The sequence below is a fragment of the Thamnophis sirtalis genome, unplaced genomic scaffold, assembly GCF_051295495.1.
Source record: "Thamnophis sirtalis isolate CommonGarterSnake01/CBP01778 unplaced genomic scaffold, rThaSir2_p1.2 scaffold_4, whole genome shotgun sequence".
Taxonomy (NCBI): domain Eukaryota; kingdom Metazoa; phylum Chordata; class Lepidosauria; order Squamata; family Natricidae; genus Thamnophis; species Thamnophis sirtalis.
Genome location: NW_028261384.1, coordinates 6746599 through 6771103, shown reverse-complemented (window position 1 = coordinate 6771103; position 24505 = coordinate 6746599). Strand labels below are relative to the sequence as shown.

The 24505-nt window shown below is 39.6% G+C and overlaps 1 protein-coding gene across 2 annotated transcripts in view; it reads left to right on the top strand.

Moving 5' to 3' along the window:
- Positions 1-1345: 1345 nt before the first annotated feature.
- The window catches only part of CTDSPL (CTD small phosphatase like), a 66327-nt gene continuing 43167 nt past the window's right edge, over positions 1346-24505 (top strand). The window contains exon 1 of one of the 2 annotated variants that reach the window (XM_087712426.1): positions 1346-2063. In XM_087712426.1, coding sequence (XP_087568552.1) covers positions 1988-2063 — 76 coding nt within the window. In that variant the 5' untranslated portion in view covers positions 1346-1987. The remainder of the gene's footprint in view (positions 2064-24505) is intronic. The other variant, XM_087712425.1, reaches the window with a different exon arrangement.

The window sequence follows — 24505 nt, the reverse complement described above, 5'->3', positions numbered from 1 at the left end:
TGCAGTTGTTAAGTTAGTGACAAGGTTGAGTGAATTTGACTTCCCTCTTGATTTTGCTTGTCAGAAGGGGATTACGTGCAACCCTGGAACATTGTAACCATCATGAATCCATGCCAGTTGCCGAATGGCTGAATTTCAATCCCATGACTATGAGAATGCTGCAACTATTGTATGAAAAACAGTCCTGTCACTTTTTTCAGTGTTGTTTTTACTTCAGTCACTAAATGAGGACCATGTTGTAAGTTGAGGACTGTGTCTTCCCACAAGCTAGCTAAAGAGAAACAACCCCTTCTTACAACCACAACGGAGCCCCAAAATTGCTGTGGTCGTGAAACATTTGTTAAAGGGAATTTTGCCCCATTTTACAACCTTTCTTGCCACTGTCATTAACCGAAAATCGCTCCTTTTGACGGCTCCGCCTCCACCGTTGCCAGCGAGACCCCGCCCCCTCATTCCGCCCACTCAACCGGATTGGAAGGCCGCGGCAGGGGAAAGCCCGCCCCCTCTGCAGAGAACCTTCCTTGGGGATGGGTGGGAGAGAAACTCCTCCCCTTATTCAGCGCCCTCCTTCCAGCCTCGGGGATTGACAGCCGGCGGCGGGAAAAAATCCCTCCCTCCCTCCCTCCCTTTGCTTCGCTTCTCCCATTGGATGGAGAGGTCCGCGGCGAAGAATGCCCTCGCTCGGCTGGATTTGACGGCGGGGGGGGGGGGGAGATAGATAAATAGATAGACAGTCCGCGCGCTTTCCCTCCCTGCTCTCTGACAGGGCGAAGCGCACAGGCCCCGCCCTCTCCCTCCCTTCGGATTGACGAAGGGCGGCGGAGAAGCCCCGCCCTCGGCTGGATTGACCGCGGGGAACGGAGGGGGGGCGGGAGATAGACAGACAGACAGTCCGCGCGCTCCCCTTCCCCGTTCTCTGACAGGGCGAGGCGGACAGGCCCCGCCCTCTCCCTCCGGATGGACGGGCGGCGAAGGCGGAGAAGCCCCGCCCTCGCTTGGATTGACAGGCGGCGGAGGAAGAGAGGCCCCGCCCCGTTGTTTACGGGTCCGCCGGGGCCGGCTGGCTGCTGTGAGGTGGCCGAGTGAGCAGGCGCCTCGCGCGGCTTCCCGCCTCCCTGGTGATGCCTGAGGCGGCTGAGGCGGCGGGGTCCTTGCCGTTCCCTTCCTCCTGGCCGGGGCCGCGGGCGGAGCATCGGGGGCGCTGAGGGCGGCTGTGGCGCAGCGGCGACGGAGGCGGCCGCCCTCGGGCGCTCCTCAGCGCAAGGGGGGAAAGAGCCGGCGGGGGCGGGATGAGGTAATGGGGGGCGGCACGTGAGGGGGCCGCTTCCTCCTCCTCCTCCTCCCGGCCATCCAAGCCGCCTTACGGTGCCATGAGCGCGCCCGGGGGCTGCCTGGGGGTCGCCCGCCTTTCCCCAAGACCCGCCGCGGTCCGAAGCCAGCCGTGACGGGTGTGTGTGTGTGGGGGGCGGCTCTGCTGGGCCTCGGGAGACGGAGGGGAGATGCTCCGCCGGCCTGCCCTGTCAACTCTTCTCTTGCGCCTTTAGCCGCTCCATTAGCCTCGGGGAGGGAGGGGGCGCCACTTTTGGAGACCCCTCCCCCTCTTTTATTTCATTTTTTTCCCTGCGGGGAGGGGTGTGTGTTTTTTTGACTCCTCCCCCCCCCCGCCCTCGAAGAGAGACCTGTGTGTGTGTGTGTGAGAGAGAGAGTCCTGCTACTCCACCCTCTCACACCCCTCCTCCTATCCCTGGCCCCCTTTTTGGGAGGGGGGTGGCGGCTTGGTTGGGCTCCTTTTTGGGGGAGTGGTTTTTTCCCCTCTCCCTCCTCCCCTCCCCCCCACCCTCGCCCCATTTATAAATCCGCCTCTCGGCTTCCTAAAAGGAAAGCTTGAATTAAAAAAGTGCCCACCAAAGCTGCCTCTGGGAGGGAAAAAAAGAAAAAAGAAAAAATAAGCCAGGTGAAAAGGGGGGAAAAAGCGCACTCAGTTTCCATGGACAACCCGTCCATTATCACCCAGGTGACTAACCCCAAAGAAGAAGAAATCCTGTCTTGCTCTCAGGATAAAGGTGAGAAGTTGGGTTTCTCGTAAACCGTGACCAAGCCACTATCACCCTGGTTGGGTTTGCGTTGCGTTGGGTTGGGTTTCGTGTAAGGGGTTGGTTGGTTGGTTGGGGGTGAAGCAGCAGAGGACTGTTTGGGGGTGGGGGGTGGTATACATGCCTCTCCATCCCGTTTGGGGGTTGGAAAATAATGTCTTGCATCCCTAACAGATGAATTAATTAAACACAGCTCTTTGGGAGAAAAAAATAATTAACATGCTTTTTCCGCCTTGTGTTTGTCTCAACTCCTTTGTAGGCTGAAGTACAACTCTGGTAAGCTGGCTTGCCGCCTTGCTCGTGCTTGGCCAAGCCTGGGCTTTAAACCCCAGGCTGTGGCGGGGCAGACCAGACCTTCATTGAGCTTATTAGGATGACTTTTGAAATCTTGCCATGATTTGTGTGTGTGTGTGTGTGTGCGTGCGCGCATGTGAGGACGCTCAAGCGTGTGGGATGTTTGGGGTTTTGGTGGGAGAGGCGGTTTTTAAGGATCCCTTCAAAATGGGGATTGGGAATGGAGACATTTTGTTTAGGGTACATGCCGAATCTGTCATTGAAGAACGGAGGGGGGCACTTGACATCCAAAAAAGACAGCAAAACAGAACGGGTCCATGCGCATGCTGTTTTAAGATCTCATCCCAAAATAAATAGAAGGTGCCTTGCAGCCTCCCTCTGGTGGGAAACCTGCACAGGCTTTTTTAAATGTTTTTTTTCTCCCCCTTAAACAGATGGAAGGCTTGGATTAGGACTTCAGAGGGTTGATGGAGCAAAACTTTAGAAATAAGGACTGTCCTAAACCTTTAAAATATGAAATGTATTGCAATTGATTTAGCGTGTAGATATATTATGAGAAGAGAGGGGCCTTGGGGAAAAAAATAAAGAGATGAAAAAAATCCCGATGTAAATGTGCAGTTACCTGAAAAAAAATTAAAATAATCTCGATGCTAAAGATGTTTTTTTTTCTTTTATACAAGAGAAGTATTTACTGAGTTTGGAGCTGTGCTTAGTGTGATGTATGCCTGTTCCAGTTCTGTACTTGTTTGATCTGGGATTGTACAGGTTAAGAGCCAGTAATATTCTGGTGAAGGCTGGAGCATCCTGCAGGGGATTGGAATTCTACATTTTATTTTTTATTTCTCTGCTCTTTAATTCTGTGATTTTTCCTTTTAATTACCATATCTGCTGATAGTGTAAATAATGGAAAAAAATACTTTTTGCTGCAGGTTTAAATTTCTCTATAGCTTACTGGAATTTAATTTTTTAAAATAGTTGTGGTTCCTTCTCTCAGTCCTTCCATATGCAAGGAATGTTTTGAGATTCCAATATTTTAAAAATCTATATTACAACAGGGGTACTTATATGTGGAAATCTGATTGCCAATATATAAAACATATATGGTGAAGAGTTATTGCATTTAGTATATAATTCCAGGTGTAACAGTGGTAAAAATGGTAAGTTAACAAACTTGAGAAATTATTGGCTATATGCATAGTAGGATATTTTCTGAGAAATAGGAATACACAATAGTTATAATTTTGCAGATTAAGTTTTTGTATACCAGTGGCTCAGATTGATAATATTGTTTAACCTTTTTTAACCTATGAGTGAAATGGAACAAGCCAAGTTCTCTCCCCTCTCTCAAAAATGCTGTTCCTGAAAAAAAGGTTAGTTAACATTTGTCCTAAATATGATTATTAACTACAATTCTCTTTTAATTGATACTTGATTAGAAAATGACAGCTTTCATTAATTAAAATTAGAGAGTTTGCTCCTGATTTCTAAACTATAGTTAATAAATTGGGGTGAGTGCCATAGATCACTATTGGTTTTACATTTTTAAAAAGACACCAAAACCAACTTAGACAAAACTCTCAACTGTTGATGAGAATTTAATTGTAAAGTTATTAAGGAATTAGAGAAGAAGTCATCTTTCAGTTTCTGATACTGCATATAATTTGATTTCATTTTGTGTGTGTGTGTGTGTGTGTGTGTGTGTGTGTGTGAGAGAGAGAGAGAGAGAGAGAGAGAGAGAGAGAGAACGAGCACTATTCTTATGCTTAGTTTCTTTATTTTGTATCTTTCCATATATGCCCACAGGTTTACAAGACAGTTACACGTTTACAGGTTTACAAGATGGGACATTAGCTTTTGTTTGATTAACTATGATTGTATTTGCATTACAGTAAATATGAAATATAAATAAATAACTCTGGAGACCACTGCTAGTGTCACTACATGGCTGAAGTTGATGAGTTTGGAAGCTAAGCACCTTTGGGCTTAGTTAAATTTCAGTGGGAAATCACAAGCCTCTTTGCTAAACTGGGAAGTTAAAAAAAAAAAAAAAAGAAGACAGTGCCTAACCTTTTCCACAATTTGCCAAGAAAACTATGTGTCTGTAAGGTGACAAGGAATCAAAACTCAAAGGACAGAACCCTTGCCTTGGTTGGGGTCCAGAATTTGAGATATTTTGGTAAACAAACAGATATTTGGCTTCTCAAGATCCTCCTTTTTTTCTCTAGTCTATTCAAATCCCATTTTCTTTGTCAGAGTTTGTTTTCACATGAGTATAACAGGTTTTGAGCTGGGTTGTAGTTCTTTCTTAGTACAGTAATATGCCAGCCCATGAAAAATGGGGTTTTTTTTCCTGGCCTGGTTTAGTAGAAAACCATAATAAAATTTAGCTGTTACTCTGGAACTGGAACGACCATCTTCTCTTGTACCCCCCCACTCCTACAAAATTTGAGCCAGCTGCCATCACTGCATGCCTCAGCTTGAAGGGCCTTCTCTTGACCTAGGATGCTGTGGTTGGGAGGTTAGGTTAAATTACAACACCCTTTCTGGTGCTCGTGGTGAAATGCACTTGCACGTTAAGTTGGGAATGCCCATGCCCTTAGGTGGGCAAGATGCCAACTGCATAGGAAATTCTTGCAGAATTTTCACTTATGTTGCAGTTTGGAAAGGGAACGGCTTTTTTTCTTTTTTCAATATAGCAGAGTGAGACCTATACAAGTCTCTACCTCCGTCTGATCTTAGAAAATGGGTGGCTGAGGAAACACTTTTAGTGTCCTCGGGAAATAAGGGGCTACAGAATAATCATTGGGGACCTTATTTCTTTGCTGTTTTTTAAACTTGTGTTATACATGTAATCCTTGGTTTACAACAGTTCGTTTTGCAACCATTCTAAGTTATAACATCACTGAGAAACGTGATTTACCACCATTTTCACACTTACAATCATTACAGTATCCCCATTGTCATGTGATCAAAATTCAGATGCTTGGCAACTGACTCATATTTATGATGGTTGCAGTGTCCCAGGTTCATGTGATCCCTTTTACAACCTTCTGACTAGCAAAGTCAATGTGGAAGCCAGATTCACTTAATAACTGTTACTCATTTAACAAGTGCAATGATTCACTTAACAGCTATGGCAAAAAAAGGTTATAAAATGGGGCAAAATTCAACAAATATTTGCTCATAATGGCTCTGTGAGGGGGATTTATTAAAACAGGAGACTCTGAATGTGATTGTCCCCAAATCTAACTGAGGGCATTAGCCCAGGTTTCTCCAACCAGATGTTGTCCAAGGACGTTAGAACAAAAGATTTGTCCTCCCCAAACAGCATGATCATAATCTGACAAAGGTAGTCCTCGGGGTATGACAGCAGTTGTCATTAGGATTGCTGTCGTTAGGCATTGCAGTCAGAAAGCACAACTACACCACTTAGTATTAACCGTCCCTGTTGCCATTGTAATCCTACGACGTGCAGGAAATGTTGGAAGGAAAGGAAAGGGGTGTGGGGATGCTGCAGGAGGTAGGCAGGAGAGGCCATGAAGGAGGCTGGGAGAGGGTTTAGAAGGCCTCTACAGGCCACACATAAATACAGATAATCCTTGACTTACAACCTCAATTGAGCCCAAAATTTCTGTTGCAAAGTGAGGACATTTGTTAAGTTAATTTTCTCTGATTTTACGACCTCTCTTTCCTCATTTGTTACGTTAATCATTGCAGTTGATGGTAATCTGGTTGTTAAGTAAATCTGGCTTTGTCAGAATGTCACAAAAGGGGATCACATGACTCTGAGACATAGCAACGGTCATAAATATGAACCAGTTGCCAAATATCTGAATTTTGATCATGTGATCATGGGGACGCTGGAAAGATTGTTAACTCTGAATAACACTTTGCCATTGTAATTTCGAATGGTCTCTAAATGAACTGTTGTAAATCGAGGACTACCTGTAAAGAAAGATCACAGTTTAGATGGTGCAACATAAGCCTAGAAGGGGTGTGTGTGTGTATGTGTATAGGCTAGGAGGATTTATCAGAGCTGCTGACTTCGTCTGCCTTCTTTCCCAATGACTTTGCTTCTGGGGAAGCTAGCAGGGAAAGTGGCAATGATGATCATGTAACTGCGAGACACTTGATCTGTCATACGTGTGAGCCAATTACAAGCACCCAGATTATAATCACGTGACCACGGGAGTACTCTGACAGCCAGAACTTCGAAGATTGATTGAAGTGCCACTCCTTCAGCACCATCGCAACTATAAATGGTTACTGAATGAGCGGTTGGTAAGTGAGGCCCTTGCTTACTTGGTGGGCACTCAAATAGAGAAAGTTATATGGGCCATCAGATCAAATTGGACAAACGGGTCTGGTGCTCCCTGAAGAATCCTTCACTTTGTAAATGTTTCTTTGGCAACTTTTTTCCCCCCCATTTGAGATGAGAAGCGATGGCCCACAAAGCGAAACAACGTAGATTCCGCCCTTTATCTGAATTGGTGTATTGCCAGGATCAAAATATACAGCTAAAACAATATTTTTCTTTTTTTTCATTAATCCAGTCAATCCCACACAAACTACATTATTTTGCAACCACAGGAATCTTATCTTCAATAAACAAGAAGTTGCAGTCTACTAAGAAATAAAATAAAAGTTTGATATGCATTTTCTGGTTCTTTGCTACCGTATATATTTACGTTGGTTTTGCAATGAAAGTCAGTGTCTTGAAACTATGTATTATCATTTGTTCAGTATAAAAATGTAGCCCAGCAGCCTCCACCTACGTTGATCTTATCTGCGTTCTATCTAAAAGGGATGATCTTTAAACAGCCCTATATATCGTAATTGTATGATTTTTGGGAGTAGTCAAGTTATAAAAAGACAAAAAGAAGGAATGTTTAAGGTAATTTTCCACAAATAAAGAAGTACCAATAAATTGCATTTTGGGTGCTGTGATGCTGCTGATTAAACAGATTTTTCAAAGTATTCTCCTATTGTGTCAGATATCTGGCTGGCTTCTAACCTTCAAATTGAATGTTGGTGTAAGGAGGAATAGTTATGGTTCAAGTAGTCTTCAACCAGAGGTGGGTTGCTGCCAATTCGGTCCGGTTCAGTCGAACCGGTAGTGGAATTCAGGCCTGGGTCACAGAACCAGCCGTGATCCAGGCCTGACATATCCACAAACCAGTTCTCTGGTGTCTTCTGCTGGAATAGTTCTGTGCATGCACAGAGCAATTTTTAGTCAAATGCAGCATCCCCTTGGTCACGTGATCTAAATTTGAGCACTTGGCAACTGGCACATATTTACGACAGTTGCATTGTCCTGGCTCATGTGATCACCATTTGTAGTCAATGGGAGAAGCTGGATTCATTTAACAACCACACAATTCACTTAACATCTGCAGTGGTTCGCTTAACAAGTGTGGCACAGAAAAGGTCATAAAATCAAGGGCAACTTACTTAACAATTGCCTTGCTTAATAACATAAATTCTGGTCCCAAATTGTGGTTGTAAGTTGGGAACTGCCTGTATTATGGTAGGGTCCTTGGTGCTTTCTGAGCTTGGTCTTTTTCTTGAAATGACCGCATCAAGGACCCTGCAATTCATCCTTCGCTACAAATATTCTCTTATGTGATATTAATAGGGATGTAGATGTTCCTTTGTGTTGTGTTTGTGACCTACCTGGAGTTAACATGCAGGTAAGCTGAGTGGCTGTCTAAGTAAATAAATTTTCTGTAGCATTGACTTTTGGGGGAAAATACATAAATATTGTAAGATACGTGGAAACATTGAAGTGTTTAAAAAATTGTAACCAAATTTATGTATAATTTTTCTCTAACCTGACTTTATTAATGTTTGTATAATGGACTTTTAATACAGTGATGCAAGTTGAGGTCATTTTTATTCATTGGAATAATGCTTGTGGTTTCCATTCAGTAAAAGTAATGGTTCTGGTTAATGGTAAAATTAGTGAAAAGTCATTTTTCTTCTAGAAAGAGTCATTTTAGATTAATATTTGTAATTCATCCTGAACTTTAAAACAAGCTTAATCATAATTTCCTTCCAAATTCATGTTGCTATAATTAAGTCCTTTGAAGAGTGATTGGGTGCTAGGACTTTAAGCATAGCCTATTTTTTGGTTGGCATGTTGATATTATATAATCCATATGTAGCTGAGATGATACAGTTAGGTGAATGTAAGCTAAATACAGAATTAATTCAGTGGCACTTAATTATTGCATAGCAGCAGCGACATGGAAATATTTACAGTAGATGGAACTTGTGAAACAATGCTATTGAGGTCTTCAAATTCTTCTGTCATTTCCCCTATCAATAGCCTTGTAGATTTGTGCTCTGCATATGTATGGTTTCTTTTTTCTTGTTTATAAGCCTGATTTTGAAAGCATGTGGAATGAAGTTTTAGGATCCTTTTATGCTCCAGTATACTCAGAAATACAAGGAAGCAAGTTAAAAGATGCTTAATAGACCATGAATTGTTGTTCCCAGGCATCTAACAAGTGGTGGCACTCTGACCTCTCTCCTTTACAGATTAAAGGATGGGGAAATTGTGTTGTTTCCTTGCTTTCAACTTCTGCCTTAGGCGTCTAATTTGGTAGGTAAAGTCTGGCGAAGACTTTCATTTTTTAAAATCCTGAATAACCAGTCAAAGCTACACGTTGTGCCTGGAGAAATGGATAAAATTGGACAGTGTACTTTTATGTGGTGGTGTTAACAACTGCTACTTCTCAGCCAGTGGCAGGTGCTACTCACCAGGACTAATACTGAAGGAGGAAAGGTAGCCAGCAATATTGGGGTCTTTTTGATGCGGTTACCATCTTAAAAGATGAAGAATTCTTGCTAAGAACAGCTAGGTTCAGGTACTCTTTAACCCATGGCCATTGATTTAGCAACCATTCAAAGTTACGACAGCACTGTCAAATGGTGGTTATTACCAGTCCTGCGTTCTAGTTGTCCTAGCTATCCTCTCCCACCCCAAACAAGTGTGATCAAAAACTGGGCCCTTGGCAGCCTATTCACATTTATGACCAGTTGCAGTGCCCCATGATCATGTGATCTCCATTTGCAATCTTCCCTACTGGCTTCTCCAGAAAATAGATGGGGAAACCATCAAGGAAAGTCACAACAAGTTGCTGGGATAAGTCTTCCCTACCAGCTGCCCTCCTCCAGCCCCTCTGGGTTCACCTTCCACACCTTTCCAACTTGTGCTGTGCCCTTGTACTCTAATGGCACCTCCCCTGCATATCTCATCACTCATTGCCCCAGCCAGCAGCAGCCAATTACCTATCTGCCATCCTGGGACTTGCAGTTTTCTGTTGGCTCTGCCATTGATCACTGGTTATGGTAAACTGGCAGGAAGTTGCCTCACCTGACAACAGTGGGATTTGTTAACAGTGGCAGTTGGGACTGCAGGAACTGCCACTTTATTATGATTGCATCACTTAGTGATGGAAATTCCGATCCCAATTGCCATAGAAAGTTAAGGGCTACTTGTACTCTAGAACAGTTGTTACCTATTTAATGAATAGTCTTACTTCATTTCTATATATTTGCCATAGTATTTGGCTTGGGAGAAAGGAAGTATAGTTTCTCCAATCTTTCGCATTTTCCAGCCATCTTTTTCATCTAGGTATGCCACTTTTTAGAGAGTGTGAAATGGGTTAAATGATACTGAGAAATACTTTCAGATTATTGTATACACAGCAGCAGAATATAATATAAGCTCAGCAGGAGATGCCTCTAGAAGATCTCTCGACCATATTTATTATCTTTTTTCCTTTCAATCGCCTAGGAAGGAGGCTGATAGTGTTTCCCCTTGTGCTACAGTGTAGTTAAATGACTATAGGCTACACACTGTAATTTCCTTTTATTTTGTGTTGGAGGTGAAGAACGAAGGCTAATGCCAACATAACTTGAAAGGAAGGTCCTTTGCCGCCTGCACCAAGGCTTAGCCTTCTGTACATCCAGGCAGGAAAAACGTAAATTTCAGGAGCTGAATCTGAAAGATAAAAATATATTTACTTTATCTAGATATCTGTGTTTTAAGATTTTTCCTGGAACGAAGCAGAAACAATATTGGTGGACAGTTCCAGGTCATCATTCAGGACAGAATTTCTAGGCAAAATGTTTTTAAGATGATTGCTAACTATTCTCTTGAAAAGAATGAATTCATATTTTAAATTTGCAGTTGGATATTTTTCACTAAATACCACTCTCCCACCCACCCTCCCTCCCTCATAGTTTTTTCCATTTAACAAACATGGTGATAATTCATAACATACCAGCATATAAAGTAATGATTTATAAGACCTATTGTAAGATATATATATTGTGAGGCTTTATAGGGAAAATAAACACTACTGCTGAGATCAAGAAATAGAGATTGCTACCAGAAGCAAAAATTGTTTGGATGCTATACAGGTAGTCCTCACCTTAACAACTGTTCTTTTAGTGACGATTTGAAGTTACAACAGCGCCAAAAAAAGTAACTAATGACTATTTTTCACATCTAAGGACTGTTTGCAGCATCCCCATGGTCAATGATCAGTGTAGCGTTCAGGAGGGTCACGTGATCCCCTTTTACGGCCCTCTAACAAGCAGAGTCAGTGGGGAAGCAGATTCACTTAACAATCGTGTTACTAACTTAACAACTGCAGTCATTCTCTTAATTGTGGCAAGCAAGCTTGCAAAATGAGGCAAAACTCAGTTAATTGTTTTGTTTAGCAATGGAAATTTTGGGCCCCATTGTAATGATAAGTTGTGGACTATCTGTAGTACAGATTTGATAAATAAGTACAGATAATCCTCCACTTATGACCACAATTGGGCCCCAAAGTCCTGTTCTTATGTGAGACAGTTGTTAAGTGAGTTTTGCCCCATTTTACGACTTTTCTTGCCACATTTGTTAAGTGAGTCACTGCAGTTGTTAAATTAGTAACACAGTTGATAAGTGAATCTGGCTTCCCCATTAACTTCGCTTGTTAGACCGTTGCAAGAGAGGACCACATGACCCCCAGGATACTGCAACCGTCATAAGTAGGAGTCAATAGAATTGTGGTCACTAAACAAACTGTAAGTTGAGGACCACCTCTATTTAAGTAGGAGACTAACAGGGAATTCTAAGGTTATAGGGTAGACTGAAACAGTTTTAAATTCCCAGAAAAAGGCAATGGAAAGTCTTTTCCATATTGTTAAGCATACGTGAATATATTTCTAAAGTCACCAAGAGTTGAGCTTGACTCAGAGTTGCACCTAGTTTGGTCTAATGATTAAGGCTAAAAACCAGAAGATGATGAGTTCTAGTCCCACCTTAGGCATGAAAGACAACTGGGAGGGGGGGCTTTAGGCCAATCACCAGGTGATGGAGAGTTCTAGTCATGTCTTAGACATAAATGCTGGCTTGGTGACTTTGGTCAGTCACTCCCTCTCAGCCCAAATAATCTCTCAGGGTTGTGGGGAAAATGAGATGGAAAGAGGATTGGATACACTTGCTACCTTAAGTTATTTACAAAAAACATTTATTTATTTAGTGTATGATGAAAATATGGCAGAAGAGAATTAAGCATGCACAGGATATAAATAAATAATAAATACTAAAAAAACACCCTTCAATTTAAAGTATTGAGCAGTATGTATTTCACTGAACCTTCACCTCATAAGAACAGTTTTATTAGATTGCATAAAATGACTACAACAGGTATTTGAAATATTAGTCTTTGTTCATTATCATTTCCAATAGTAATTTCCAAGTTTCTTGATGAATTGTGGCAACTTGTGCTGTATCTAATACTTGCCTAACTGTTTGGTGTTCTTGCTTAACGTTGGCAAATGTTCTGTTCTCTGAGGTTTGAATTCTGAATTAGTATTTCTGTTTCTTTTTGAGAAAATAATACCTAAAATGCACAAGCTATGTTTTAGAAGATAGCTGTGTGGTTCTCATCTTTAGTAGAAGGAGTTGTTCCTTCATGCAATGGCAAAATTGTCCCACAGGAACTATAACTGAATGGAATTGATTTTAGCAACCACAATGAATGGATTAAATGAGTTTAAAAGTCTGACTCAAAATTGAGAGTCTTTCTTTGTGCACGTTCAACTACACTGAAATTACTATCACTGTAGTAATCATTAAATTATTTCTTAAATGATTCTTAAGCACAAAAGGAAGTATGTGCATCCAATAATGTTTCTAATAAAATATCAGTGGCTCAATAATTAAATATATTTCCCTCAATCTCAAAGAGATTTTAACTCACAGGCAATAATTATACATCCCCCCCCCAAAAAAAATTCTTAAGTCACTCAAAGTATGTCTAATGTGAAAAATGTTTTAATTGGAGCTAATCCCACGTTAAACTTGGTTGAGTTTGGGCACATAGACAAATAATTCTCTACTAGAGTAAATTTGCTTTCTTTGACAGAGTCAGCTATTTTAGTTCAATTTAGCACAAGTGCAGGATCTCAAAACATCATGCTCGGTTTCAAAATGAGAAATGTATGTCCAGCAGCAAAGTTCAAATTACTCAGGCAATCTGAAAAATCTCTATGTCCCTTCCTCTGCAAACTCTGTTCTGAAGGTGAACTTTGTATAAATACAGTGGCACCTTCGTACACATCATTAATTGGTTCTGGGTGGCACGGTGAGTACCAAAAATGATGAGTACCAAAGAAATTTATGTATTATATAGTGAGTCAGAAGGCAGCCGACAACAGGTTCTGGTTTGTGCATTGAGCACCACACATACAATGTGTACAGGGACAAAAATTTAGTGTCAAAATATGTTGAGTACCAAATTGGATGAGTTTCAAAGCAGTTGAGTATCACAGTGCAACTGTAGGCATGTAGGCAGGGTATTACCTTAAAAAAAAATGAGTTTTAATCTCAATCTAATGGCATAATAGCCAAATCTGATAATATCTTAAAAAGTAGGTCTTTTCCAGGAAGATGACGGGAACAGACAATTCTATTTAATTAATGCCCAAGGCTTCTGTTCTGATTATCGTGGAAATACTCATAAATCACTGTGCTTTGTGTACGTTTATATGTGATCTTATGGTTGTGCAATAAGACAGATTGTATGCCTGCTTGCTTTCGTTGTATAGAATAGTAGGGTTTCCAAGCATTTAAATGTTTAGATAATATCAACAGTAATAACACCAGTGAATATGGTTGGTATGTAAAGTAATTATAGAAGTGATATAACTTTAATATTTAGCATGATTAGGGATGAAGGGATAGGCTTAAAATTGCGATTGTTATCTATAGCACAAACTTTAATTCAGTGGTAACACTAAGAGAGAGTGGTGTACCACAATGGGATATCCTGGTCATGATTTGTGAAACGGTTGTGTGATTGCTGATTTGAAACCACAAGGTCTGTATGTTTTACCTGATTAGTTTTCGATTTGCCGAAAATGTTCGAACGGAAGGTTTGGCATTTTGCCAGAAGATACTTTATTTATTACATTCATAATATATTCATAACTATCTTGATAGCAAGGCTTGGAGTCCGGATATAAATACTGCATCTCGGAGCCTTTCCATGTTCGGTTAATTTTTTCTTTCATCATTCATTCATGTCTTGATTCTCAGAGACAAGTCTTTGCAGGCAAGGATTTTTGGAAATTGTTGCTGTTGCTTTCTTCCTAGGGCTGAGACAAAGTGACTGGCCCAAGGTCACTTAGCTGACTATGTGCCCAAGAAGGCAGGACTAGAAGTCATAATCTCCCTGTTTCTAGCCTGGTGCCTTTAACCACTATACCAAACTGTCTCGCTCAACCTATAGCAGTGATGGCTAACCTTTTTCCCATGGTGTGCCAGAAGCAGGGGGAGTGCAGGGGGGTTGTGCGCAGGCGTGCTCACACCCATATTTTTACGTCTGTGACCTCCTGTTTTTCGTTGTCCTCAGGCTCCGGAGGCTTTCTAGGAGCCTGGGGAGGGCGAAAATAGCAATAGCAATAGCAGTAGACTTATATACCGCTTCATAGGGCTTTCAGCCCTCTCTAAGCGGTTTACAGAGAGTCAGCATATTGCCCCCAACAATCTGGGTCCTCATTTTACCCACCTCGGAAGGATGGAAGGCTGAGTCAACCCTGAGCCGGTGAGATTTGAACCGCTGAACTGCTGATCTAGCAGTAGCCTGCAGTGCTGCATTTAACCAGTGCGCCACCATGGCCTCCCCTGCCCCCGGAGGCCCTCAGAAGTCTTACCTGAAGCCTCCAGAGGGCAAAAAATGGCCGAAAATGAAGGTCGAAGTCACTGGAGCTGACAGGGCAACGCCTCGCGTGCCTAACAGATGATTCCACGTGCCGCCTGTGGCATGCATGCCATAGGTTTGCCATCACGGATCTATAGCATACAGTTTTCCCGAGTGGTCTCCCATCCAGGTGCTTACCCTGCTGCTTAACTTCCTAGACTAGAAGAAATTGGGCTCTTTCAGGGTAGTATGGCTGTAATGTTTGATTAATACAGATATTAAATGCCTTATCTACAGGACCTATCGAGAGAGAGAGACAGACAGACAAAACCTCTAAAAGACAAGTCTGATTCTACGCAATCTGCATTAGATTTTTTTATTCTTCTTGACATGGTGAAAGTCTTGTTTAGATATCTGGTATGTGACATGGCTTTGCCCTTAATAGGACATTGACATTTTGATCAAAAATTGAACATGATTTCCACATGCAACTGAATTAACGCCTTTTCCAGTTTATTAGTGTTGTAATCCATACTTGTGAGAAAGTTTTCCAAGTTGTAGAACTAGCTTGACAACATTTGGAGAGGGATTTTGACTTGGAGCAGGGAGAAAGCGTTTGTAAGCAGAAAATTTGTGATGGTCTTGTACTGTAGTTTCTCCACCTTGATCATGGTTTGATACTTGTGAACAGAAGGATAATTTAAACCTGCACTAGATTGGGGCACGGACATGAATATAACAGCTTCCCTCACAACCAGCACTACACCCAAAGTTTCAATGGTATGTATGATTTATCCCAGAATTGCAGCTGCAAAATATTGCTCCGCAATCTCCACAAATGACGTACATAAAACCTTCAAAATTATTTCCATTTGTGCAATTATACCAGTCTATAGCCCATGATAGACCATAAATACAGTGGATATTATCTTGTATTCATTAATGTGAGGCTGCAGAACAAAGTGAGTTGTGAATAAATACCTGCAAAGCAGCACTCTGGAAAGGAAAAAAGGCTCTTTCAATAGATTGAAAAATCTGTACACAACTTTAGGCTGTGTTGTTGTTTCATTTTTCCAGATACTACCAGATTCTTTTACGTACAATTTACATCATGGGTGCTACCTTTTCATTTTTCCTTAATTGACCAGAAGGTGACCTAGAATTCTTTGTATCTTTCATTCTGACTCTAATTGTTTTCTTTAACCTAAAAGCATGGAAGGAATGCTTATTAACAGGATCAGTTAACACTGATCTTTTCTTCATATCTTTCCTTGAGGAAATGATGGTACAATGATGCTCAGAAGTTCGTAAACCCTTTTGAATGTTCATAAATATGACTTAAAGTGTGATCTGCCCTAAAACTAAACAAAGAGAACCCAATTAAATAAATGAAACATCCCTCAGTTAAAACGGTTCTGTAAGTAACGGCTAAAATTGTTGTTGTGGGGAAAACAGGAGCAAGGTGTGTTGGATATGTCACCACCCTGAGTTATTTGTAAAGATAATAAAGGTGGGATATGTATTCATGTATGTATTTATGTAAATAAGTAAATAATCTTCCAAGTTGATATGCAGGACTGATCAACAATTATCAAAAACTCTTAGTTGTAACTATGACTTAACAGAATAATAAAGTTGGAAAGGGCCTTGGAGGTCTTCTAGTCCAATCCTCTGCTTAAGCAGGACATCCTACATCATTTCAGTTAAATGGCTGTCCAGTCTCTTAAAAACTTCCAATGCTGGAGCACCCACAAATTCTGGAGGCAAGTGATTAATTGTTCTTACTGTCATAAAATTTCTTCTTACTTTCAGGTTGCTTCTCTCTTTAATTACTTTCCATCCATTGCTTCTTGTCCTGCCTTCAGGTGCTTTGGAGAATAGCATGACTCCCTCTTCTTTGGGGCAGCCCCTGAGATATTGGAAGACTACTATCATGTCACCCCTGGTCCTTCTTTTCATTAAGACATTAGACATTCCCAATTCCAGCAAACATTTTTCATAGTTTTAGCCTCCAGTCCACAATCAGCCCTGTTGCTCTTCTCTGCACTTCTTCTAGAGTCCCAACATCTTTTTTATATCGTGACAACCAAAGCCAGATACAATATTCCAAGTTTGGTCTTGTCAGGGCATTATAAAGTGGTATTAACACTTCACCTGATCTTGATACTATGCCTCTGTTAATGCACCCTGGGGCTGCCCAAGGGGAACAGTTACCCAAAGCAAAGACTAGCATACTTTTGCCCCACACAAATATGTAGCTTTAGAACATTTTGCTCAATAAATAAAATAACTCATAATGTTTTTGACTCATTTATTTCATTGTCTTCTCTATTTTTAGGAATTGTGTGGACAACAATATATTTTAGGTCATATTCATACAGAAATATTGAACATTCAAAAGAGTCACAAGATTTTAAGCACCATTATGGTTTGCTGATGGTTTAATTGTTTAAAAATATTTTCATGAGTTACTTATGAATATTACTGTATTCCATAAACTTTGCTTTGCTGGCCAAATTGCCTTTGTAGAAAATCAGTGGGTTGAATTGGGAAAAATGATTGCCACAGTGTTTGTTCAGGGCTGTTGCTGGAATTAACACCTGGAAATAATTGTACTCTGTTCGAAACATATAGGTAAGATATCTTGTAGCTAAGGTTAAAATTGGGCTATAAATGGAAAACAAATGTGGTAGTATCACTTGAAAGTATGAATTCTGGGCCACACTTGGAACTCCAGTACATATTTTCTTTAACAATATTATATTGCAATTAATTAAAGCAGTGCTCAGAGCTTATGGCTGGGTAGTAGAAGTGAATGCAGCAGCAGGGAAGTAGAATACTAGTTTTGTTAGTCCTTTGCGGGGATGACAAATGAGATATTTTAGATATTTAGATGACTCTGTTTTGAAAATATTATTCCTGTTGTTTTCAAGTCACATGCGAGCTTAAATTGTAATCTGATGTGCCATGATTTGATTTCAGTGAGGTATATCTTTAGTAACCAGCATGTTTTTCTTTGGTGTTGTATCATTGAGCAATAGGTGTTAGCATTTCAAATCTATATCTATTTAACCCATGCTTGGACTCTCCCGCAGTGCCCAGAGAATGACCGTTCAGGTAAGCCAACAGTCATTTTAAAAAATTTCACTGGACTTGTATCCTTTATTGGCACCTGATTTGGCAGTGGGACGCACTGCAGAGGACATAATCTATAATTTGGCTTGTTTGTGGAAATCTATTAAGTACCTACAAGGAAATCCAGAAGTGGGATAAATAAATATGCAGGCTTAATTTGTAGCAGCATGAAATGCTACTGAGAAACTTTAAAATCCTCATTCACTTTGATGGCTATCAGCTGTTTAGAACTTTCTAAAATATGTGTGTTTTTTAAATGTGTGATAATGGGAGAAAATCGTTTACCACATGTAGATCTTTTCCTACCATCAATGATCTGACAATGCCTGTTAAATAAGCATCCTGAATATTAATGATTTTGATCCCATACATTTTACTTAAGATATTTTTAGAGATGGCTATAGATGCTTTGATCGAAGTTAGATTTTTAGTAATGGTGCTTAAGACTCAAATTCATCTCAAATGCTAAAGACTTAAATTCATTCATGAACAGGGTTGGGATTGTGTCACTCTTCCATCCAAGCAAGGCAATCAACATAATGCAAAATATTGCAATTACTGAAATACCAAGGGTTAATTTTTAGAGAGAGAGAAGGAGACTAATACAAAACCGGATGATTCAGGGGAAAATCTAATTGATGGAAATAATTGAAATAGATGAACTGACCTTTAGGTCCATTTAGGGAAGTGGTATTGCTATAAATTAGGGAAGAAAAATTATGTTTTAAAAAAAACCACCACCATTTAACTTGAGATTCTATGTAATACTGTACCAAAATTCAAAGTTCAAGGAAGGCTCTCGATTCAGAATCAAGAGACTATAACAACCTTATGGCTAACTAACAAAACTAAAATTATCCTGCTAAATTTAATTTAGCGGGGGTAGAGGGCAGAAAAGGAGAGGGTTCCCCCCCCCCTCTCTTGACTTTGCATGACCAGTGTGGAAAGTAGATGAATGTGAGATCAAACTAGTAGTTCAAGATAATTAGACTTGCTTTTTAGTCTGGTTAAAATAATTCAAATCTTTTAATATATATGTGTGGAAATATATACTACTTACTGTACATAGATCCACTTTTTTGTAGGGTGATGCAGTAACTGGGTATTTGAGAAGAAATACTTCCCATATAATCTTACACAGATAACTTCTTTTGAAGCATTTGTGCGATTATACTCTATGTAAGCGAAGCGTAATTTTTAGGAACAACCCCCCCCTGCATCTGAAGAGAAAAGTTTTAAATTTCTGGGTGTATTACCCACTCTAACATAGTCCCTCTCTCTCAACTCAATATCTCATAGGGTTGATGTGGGGAAAATAGGGGAGATGTATTGGATATGTTTGCCACCTTGAATTATGTGTAAAAATAATAAAGGGGGTATAAATACAGACACACACACACGTATTTGTTCTAGATAAAGGAGATGGAGTTAAATTATTTAATTGATGAGGCCTATTTGCAGCTGATCTATCTAGATGTAACCCAATATTTTTTTTTTACATTATTAAACTTAAAAACATCCTTTTTAACAGGAGCTGTAGAGACCACCTATTGTTTGTACTCCACTCCAACAACCCTGGGAGTGAATCTCATGACAAAGTTTTCTTAAGATCTCCCTTGGTTGAGAGGTTGGTGTTATAGATGCCAGAGTCCAGACCAATACTTTTATCATCACACCACATGCTGATGTAGTGATTGTGTTGAGATTATTATTATTTTTTTAAAAAATTCTCACTCTAAACAATGGCAGATCTTCAGTAAACAAGATTGAACTGTAATTTTTGTGAATAGCAAAGGAAACAAAAAGGAAAGAGAGTAATTGGACACATAAAATTCCCTTGACTGTTGACCAGGTATGGCTGAATAGATTTCCTGAGATATAAGTAGGCTTGACTTGTGTCTGTAGAGTTATGATTTGATTTATCTCAGGTAATAATCATGTTTCTTTGGCTTATTTTTCCAAAAGCAACTTGCTTTTTATTAGTGTAAAAAGAGAGAGTAAGAATGTGGGTGGGAGGTTTGCATATAAATCTTGACAGCCTCTATTTGATGTGTAAAGGAAGTTATTTTTTTAAGCAAAGAAAATAAGTAACATGGATCAAAGGAACTGGATACATTTTGGAACAGTGGCAAGAAGATTATAGTCCTTGGCTTCAGTTGGAACCATTTTGTGTGATTCTGAATTGTGTTGTTTTCTGTCTTTGGGAGGAAATTAAATACACAATTGAAACTATTCTCCAGAATTACCTCGCTGTATTCATTTTCTCCTCCACACAAAATTAGCTTTTTATTATGTCTCCTTGTACAGTTGGTGTTAGTTACCTGAGATTTCATTGCCGTTGAAAAACCCATAGCCTTATGTTTAGAATATATGGCAAAGCACCACGTGCATTTTTTCATACAGTATTTATTTATGACATGTATATGCTGATATAATCTGTAGACAAATCTGTAGACAAATCAAGCAAAACTTCAAAATAATTTTCTTAAAATCTTAATAAAATTAAAGAAAGACTACTGCTCATCAGATAAGAAGGTAAGCACCGATAGTAATCTCCAAAGATCACTTGGGAAGTCATATTCTGATTATTTTCTGAAAAGTGACTAAAGTAGGAATATATTGGATCTTGGTTGGGGAGCTAAAATATAAAAGCGATAGAAAATTGCTATTTCTAGACTCCCAAACTAAGAAATTTGGGGAATCAGAGGACTTCATGCTATGCTCTACTTTAGAATATCTCAGCAAGCATTAAAATATATGGGTTAAATAAAATTAATTGGATAATGGTGGTCAGCTGGCCATTTCAATAGCATATGATATTCTGGGTGTAATGCACAAAATAAACAAATGTATCTTAAAGGTTAAAATAAAAATAAATAGGCTGCCTTTATTCATAGGCAAAGTGTAAGGAACATTATGTTGAGGTCAAAACACTTTGCTGTTGTTGCTGTTGCTAAATTTAGGATGCATTGTAGCACACCTAGGTAGTTTGGTAATTATAAGGATTTGTATATGCAGAAAATGGTTCGAAATTGCCCTGAGATGAGTACCTCTGTAGGGGTGCTGGGAAGCAACAATGTGTGATAGCTGTCACAGCCATATTCTGCTTGAGTTGTTCGAGGAGACCAGTGTTTTAATAATGCTCACTTTGTAAGTTGTACTTGAGTTTAATGTAGCATGGCTGCTGTTTCTTATATCTATTGCTTTGAAAAGCATTCCAGCAAAATGCTGATGTACATCATAATGTGTTTTTTTATCACTATTATCATAAAGCATATATACTTCCTACATTATTTATGTGGTGATTATGTTATGTTCACACAGTGAACAAATACGTGCAGTGTTTCAGTATATTGCTTTATGTAGCCTTTGTCATCCGGATGCTTATTAGATACCAGTGGAAAATTCTGGAAGTTGCAATTCAGATGATGAGCGCCAGGTTGGGTAGACGGCCTAGAAAATAGAAAAGGACTGTCTAAAAATTTGTTTTACAGATTGTTTAACGGCACATTTTGAAAGTGCCTGATTCTGTAGAAGTGAGTTGTACTAGAAACAAACTTTTTAAATTATATTATATGAAGAACAAATATCCTTCCATAACATAAATCTGTTCCTAATCTACTTTAGTAAATTTTATCTTGTTTTAATGTATACATACAGTAGTAAAAGTTTCTTCCTGAGTTGAGACGAAGACCTAGCGATGATTTCCATATTTATATACTTAATAAAAATCCATCGTATAGAGAAACAACAAACCAGAGAATTAGGCAGAGAAGCAGCGAAGAGAAGCCACGATTTTAAAGACAAGTAGTCAGACATTATTTGGTAATTTTATTCATTCAAATATTAGCACATGGTCATGTCTCTTTCTTATTTATTTATATACTTATTTCAATGTATATGGCTGCCCATGTCAACACCATAATTTTGGATTGTTAACAAGTTAAAAAAATATAAACAATACCAGAATAAATACAGATTGGCAGGCAACGTTGAAAAAAACTGGCATCCCATCACCACCCCACCCACCGGCTTTGCTATATGTACCAACCCTTGTATTGACAAACCAAATGGCTATGAAAAGTCAACAGAAGTGGGGCTAATCCAATCTACTTCTCTTTACTGTTGCAACCATTGATGTTCTCCAGGAACTATTCTTGAATGTTGGTGATCATTTGGAAAAGACTTCGTATGTGGGGTAGGAGGCTTCAGGGAAAAAGCTAAGTAATGAATGAATTAGCTTAATTCCTTGCCTACAGCTTGAAGTGGTACATTCAGATGGCAAATTGGTATAAATTGATTGATTGTTAACTATGGGTCATCCGGTTGGTGTTAACAACCCTACTTTTTAGATTCCCCCCCCAAAAAAACTTTCTGTTTTACTTCTGCCTCTTTCTTTCTACTTTTCCCAGCGTTAGAGACTTCTGCAGAGAACTAGCCTTTCCAGAATGTATCCAAAGTATGAAAATTTAAACCAAGTTAATTTGTGCCTCAAGTGGAAACTGAGTTAATTTGCTTAATGATCCATTGCTTTGTTTTGTTGTCTCCATAATATCCTTTGCAGTCTTCTGCAATACCAAAATTCAACAGTATTCCTTCTGTCCTGTTTATTTGGTCAAGTTGGATCATACTGATAGTATACCATCATGTTCTCTGCATTGCAATGATTTGTTTTCAGTCTTCTTGATTTTTTCCCCATTCAGCCTTCATTACATTTGGCAATAGCAATAGGACTTCACAATGCCGCTTGACAGGCCTCTCTAAGAGTCTGTAGAGATTCTCAGGTCATGGTTGTCCCAGAAGTTCTTTTTCAGAAGGCAACTGCACTTCCTTGTTTTTTTTTTCTTTTGAATATAAATCCTTCCATTCCCCACCATCCTGTCAGAGCTGAAGAAGTTTCTTGGATGAGAAGTGAAAAGTTTTCAAAAGAAAAAGCCAGAAGGTCCAGTTGCCTCCTGAAAAAGCACCTTTGTGACAGCCCTCCCTAAGCGGTTTGCCTTCTCCCCCCCCCCCCAAAAAAATCTGGCTTCTCATTTTACTGACCTCTGAGGGATGCAAGGCTGAGTCAACCTTGAGCCAGTTTGGATCGATCTGCTCACAGTGGGCAGTGAACTAGCCCGCAATATTGCATTTCAACTATTGTGCCACCATGTTTCTATTTGACTAATTGTGAATCTCTTGGCATTTTTACCTATTTTCTCTCCCTCTCATTCTTCTGTTTTCAACTGCTCCTGCTTTCTTTAACGAAGCTGTTCAAATAATCAAGATCTTTCTACCACCACCCCTTGTCATTCTTCAGTTAACCCACAGATGGGCCACAATGGCCCTTTCACTACCTATGGACTTCCACACCCAGAACTACTGAGCCAAGCATATTTTCTCAGAAACTCTGGGAGTTGAAGTTGTATAGGGGGCATTCTTACCCATCCCTGACTTAGCCACTACCCAGCATATTATTCTAATAATTTCACTCCTGTTCTTGGATTGCTGAAAATTTTGGGCACAAGATCCCTATATATTTTCATAACTTTTCATTTATAGCTTCAACCTCCTTCCCTCCCCCCCCCCCTTGTACTTGCAATTTTATTTTCCTCTTTTCCCAGTTGGGGAACATGCAACAGCGCTGTTCTTCTTTTCATTGTAAATTGGAGTGGCTGAATTTTCATGATAAATTTGTGGGCTTTTGCAATTTCTATTGCTGCTTCCCAGTCCTCCTCACCCACACTCCCATTATTTTTTATTTTATTATTGATGACTTCCTTCACCTGTCCTTTTTGAAAGATGTTTGTGTTCAGTTCTTTATGAAGCAACATTTCTTGTGTTTTTTATGCAGATTTCTCCCCCATAAATCTTCTTTGAATACATTTCATTTGACTTTCCAAGTTTATTTTCTGTAGTTTATGTCCAAATGCACATTCTGACCCACCCAGAAACAAAACCTTGTAACTGTAAAATGTTGGCCATTTGTTACAAATTTTCTTCTTTTGGTTTATTTATTTATTTCTTGTAGCCATCAACATGTTTTACTTCTTGTGTTTTTCTTTAATGCACACAAAGCTGTTTTAGCTCTGTTATTCAGCAAAAAGTGCATCATTTTTAACTAATATATTTGTTTTTCTGTCCAAACAGCAGCTGCATTACTCTGTTCTTCTCCTGATTAGCAGGCTGAAAACAAATCATCCACTTTTTAATGGTATGATCTCAGCCTTTTAACATTTACAGAAGTACTTGCCTAGTCGTTTCCCAAACCATGCTGAGGTTTTCCTACATTATTATTTTTTTCATCCCTTTTGTTTGATTAAAATTCTGGCATTAATTATTACAGCTAACCAAGATAGTTGTTGTTATTGTTAATCTTCTATTGAAGGAAGTTCTAGAACTTTTTGATTTATTTGAAAACAAACAGATCACTAAATCCAGATGGTATCTCTCCAAGAGGTTTTACAAACTCAGATACAAACTGCTGGTTTTCTCCCAAAACATATAATGTCCCTTAATCTGGCCTCATTACCGGAAAACAACAGAGTCGTCATTATAGTGCCAATTAAAAAAACAAAACAAGTAGTTACAAGGCTGTTGGCATAACATTTGTTTTGAGTAGATTTATGGAAAGTATGATTAAAAGAACAGTTATAAAAATGGAACATACTTTGTTTTAGAAAAAACGTTTTTTAGTATCCGCACCACTAACCATTTAGATTTTTTTTTTCAAATACCCACATGCATGGAGACACAAAAAATGCGATTCCCAGCTACAATAGTTGTGATCTCCAGGATCAG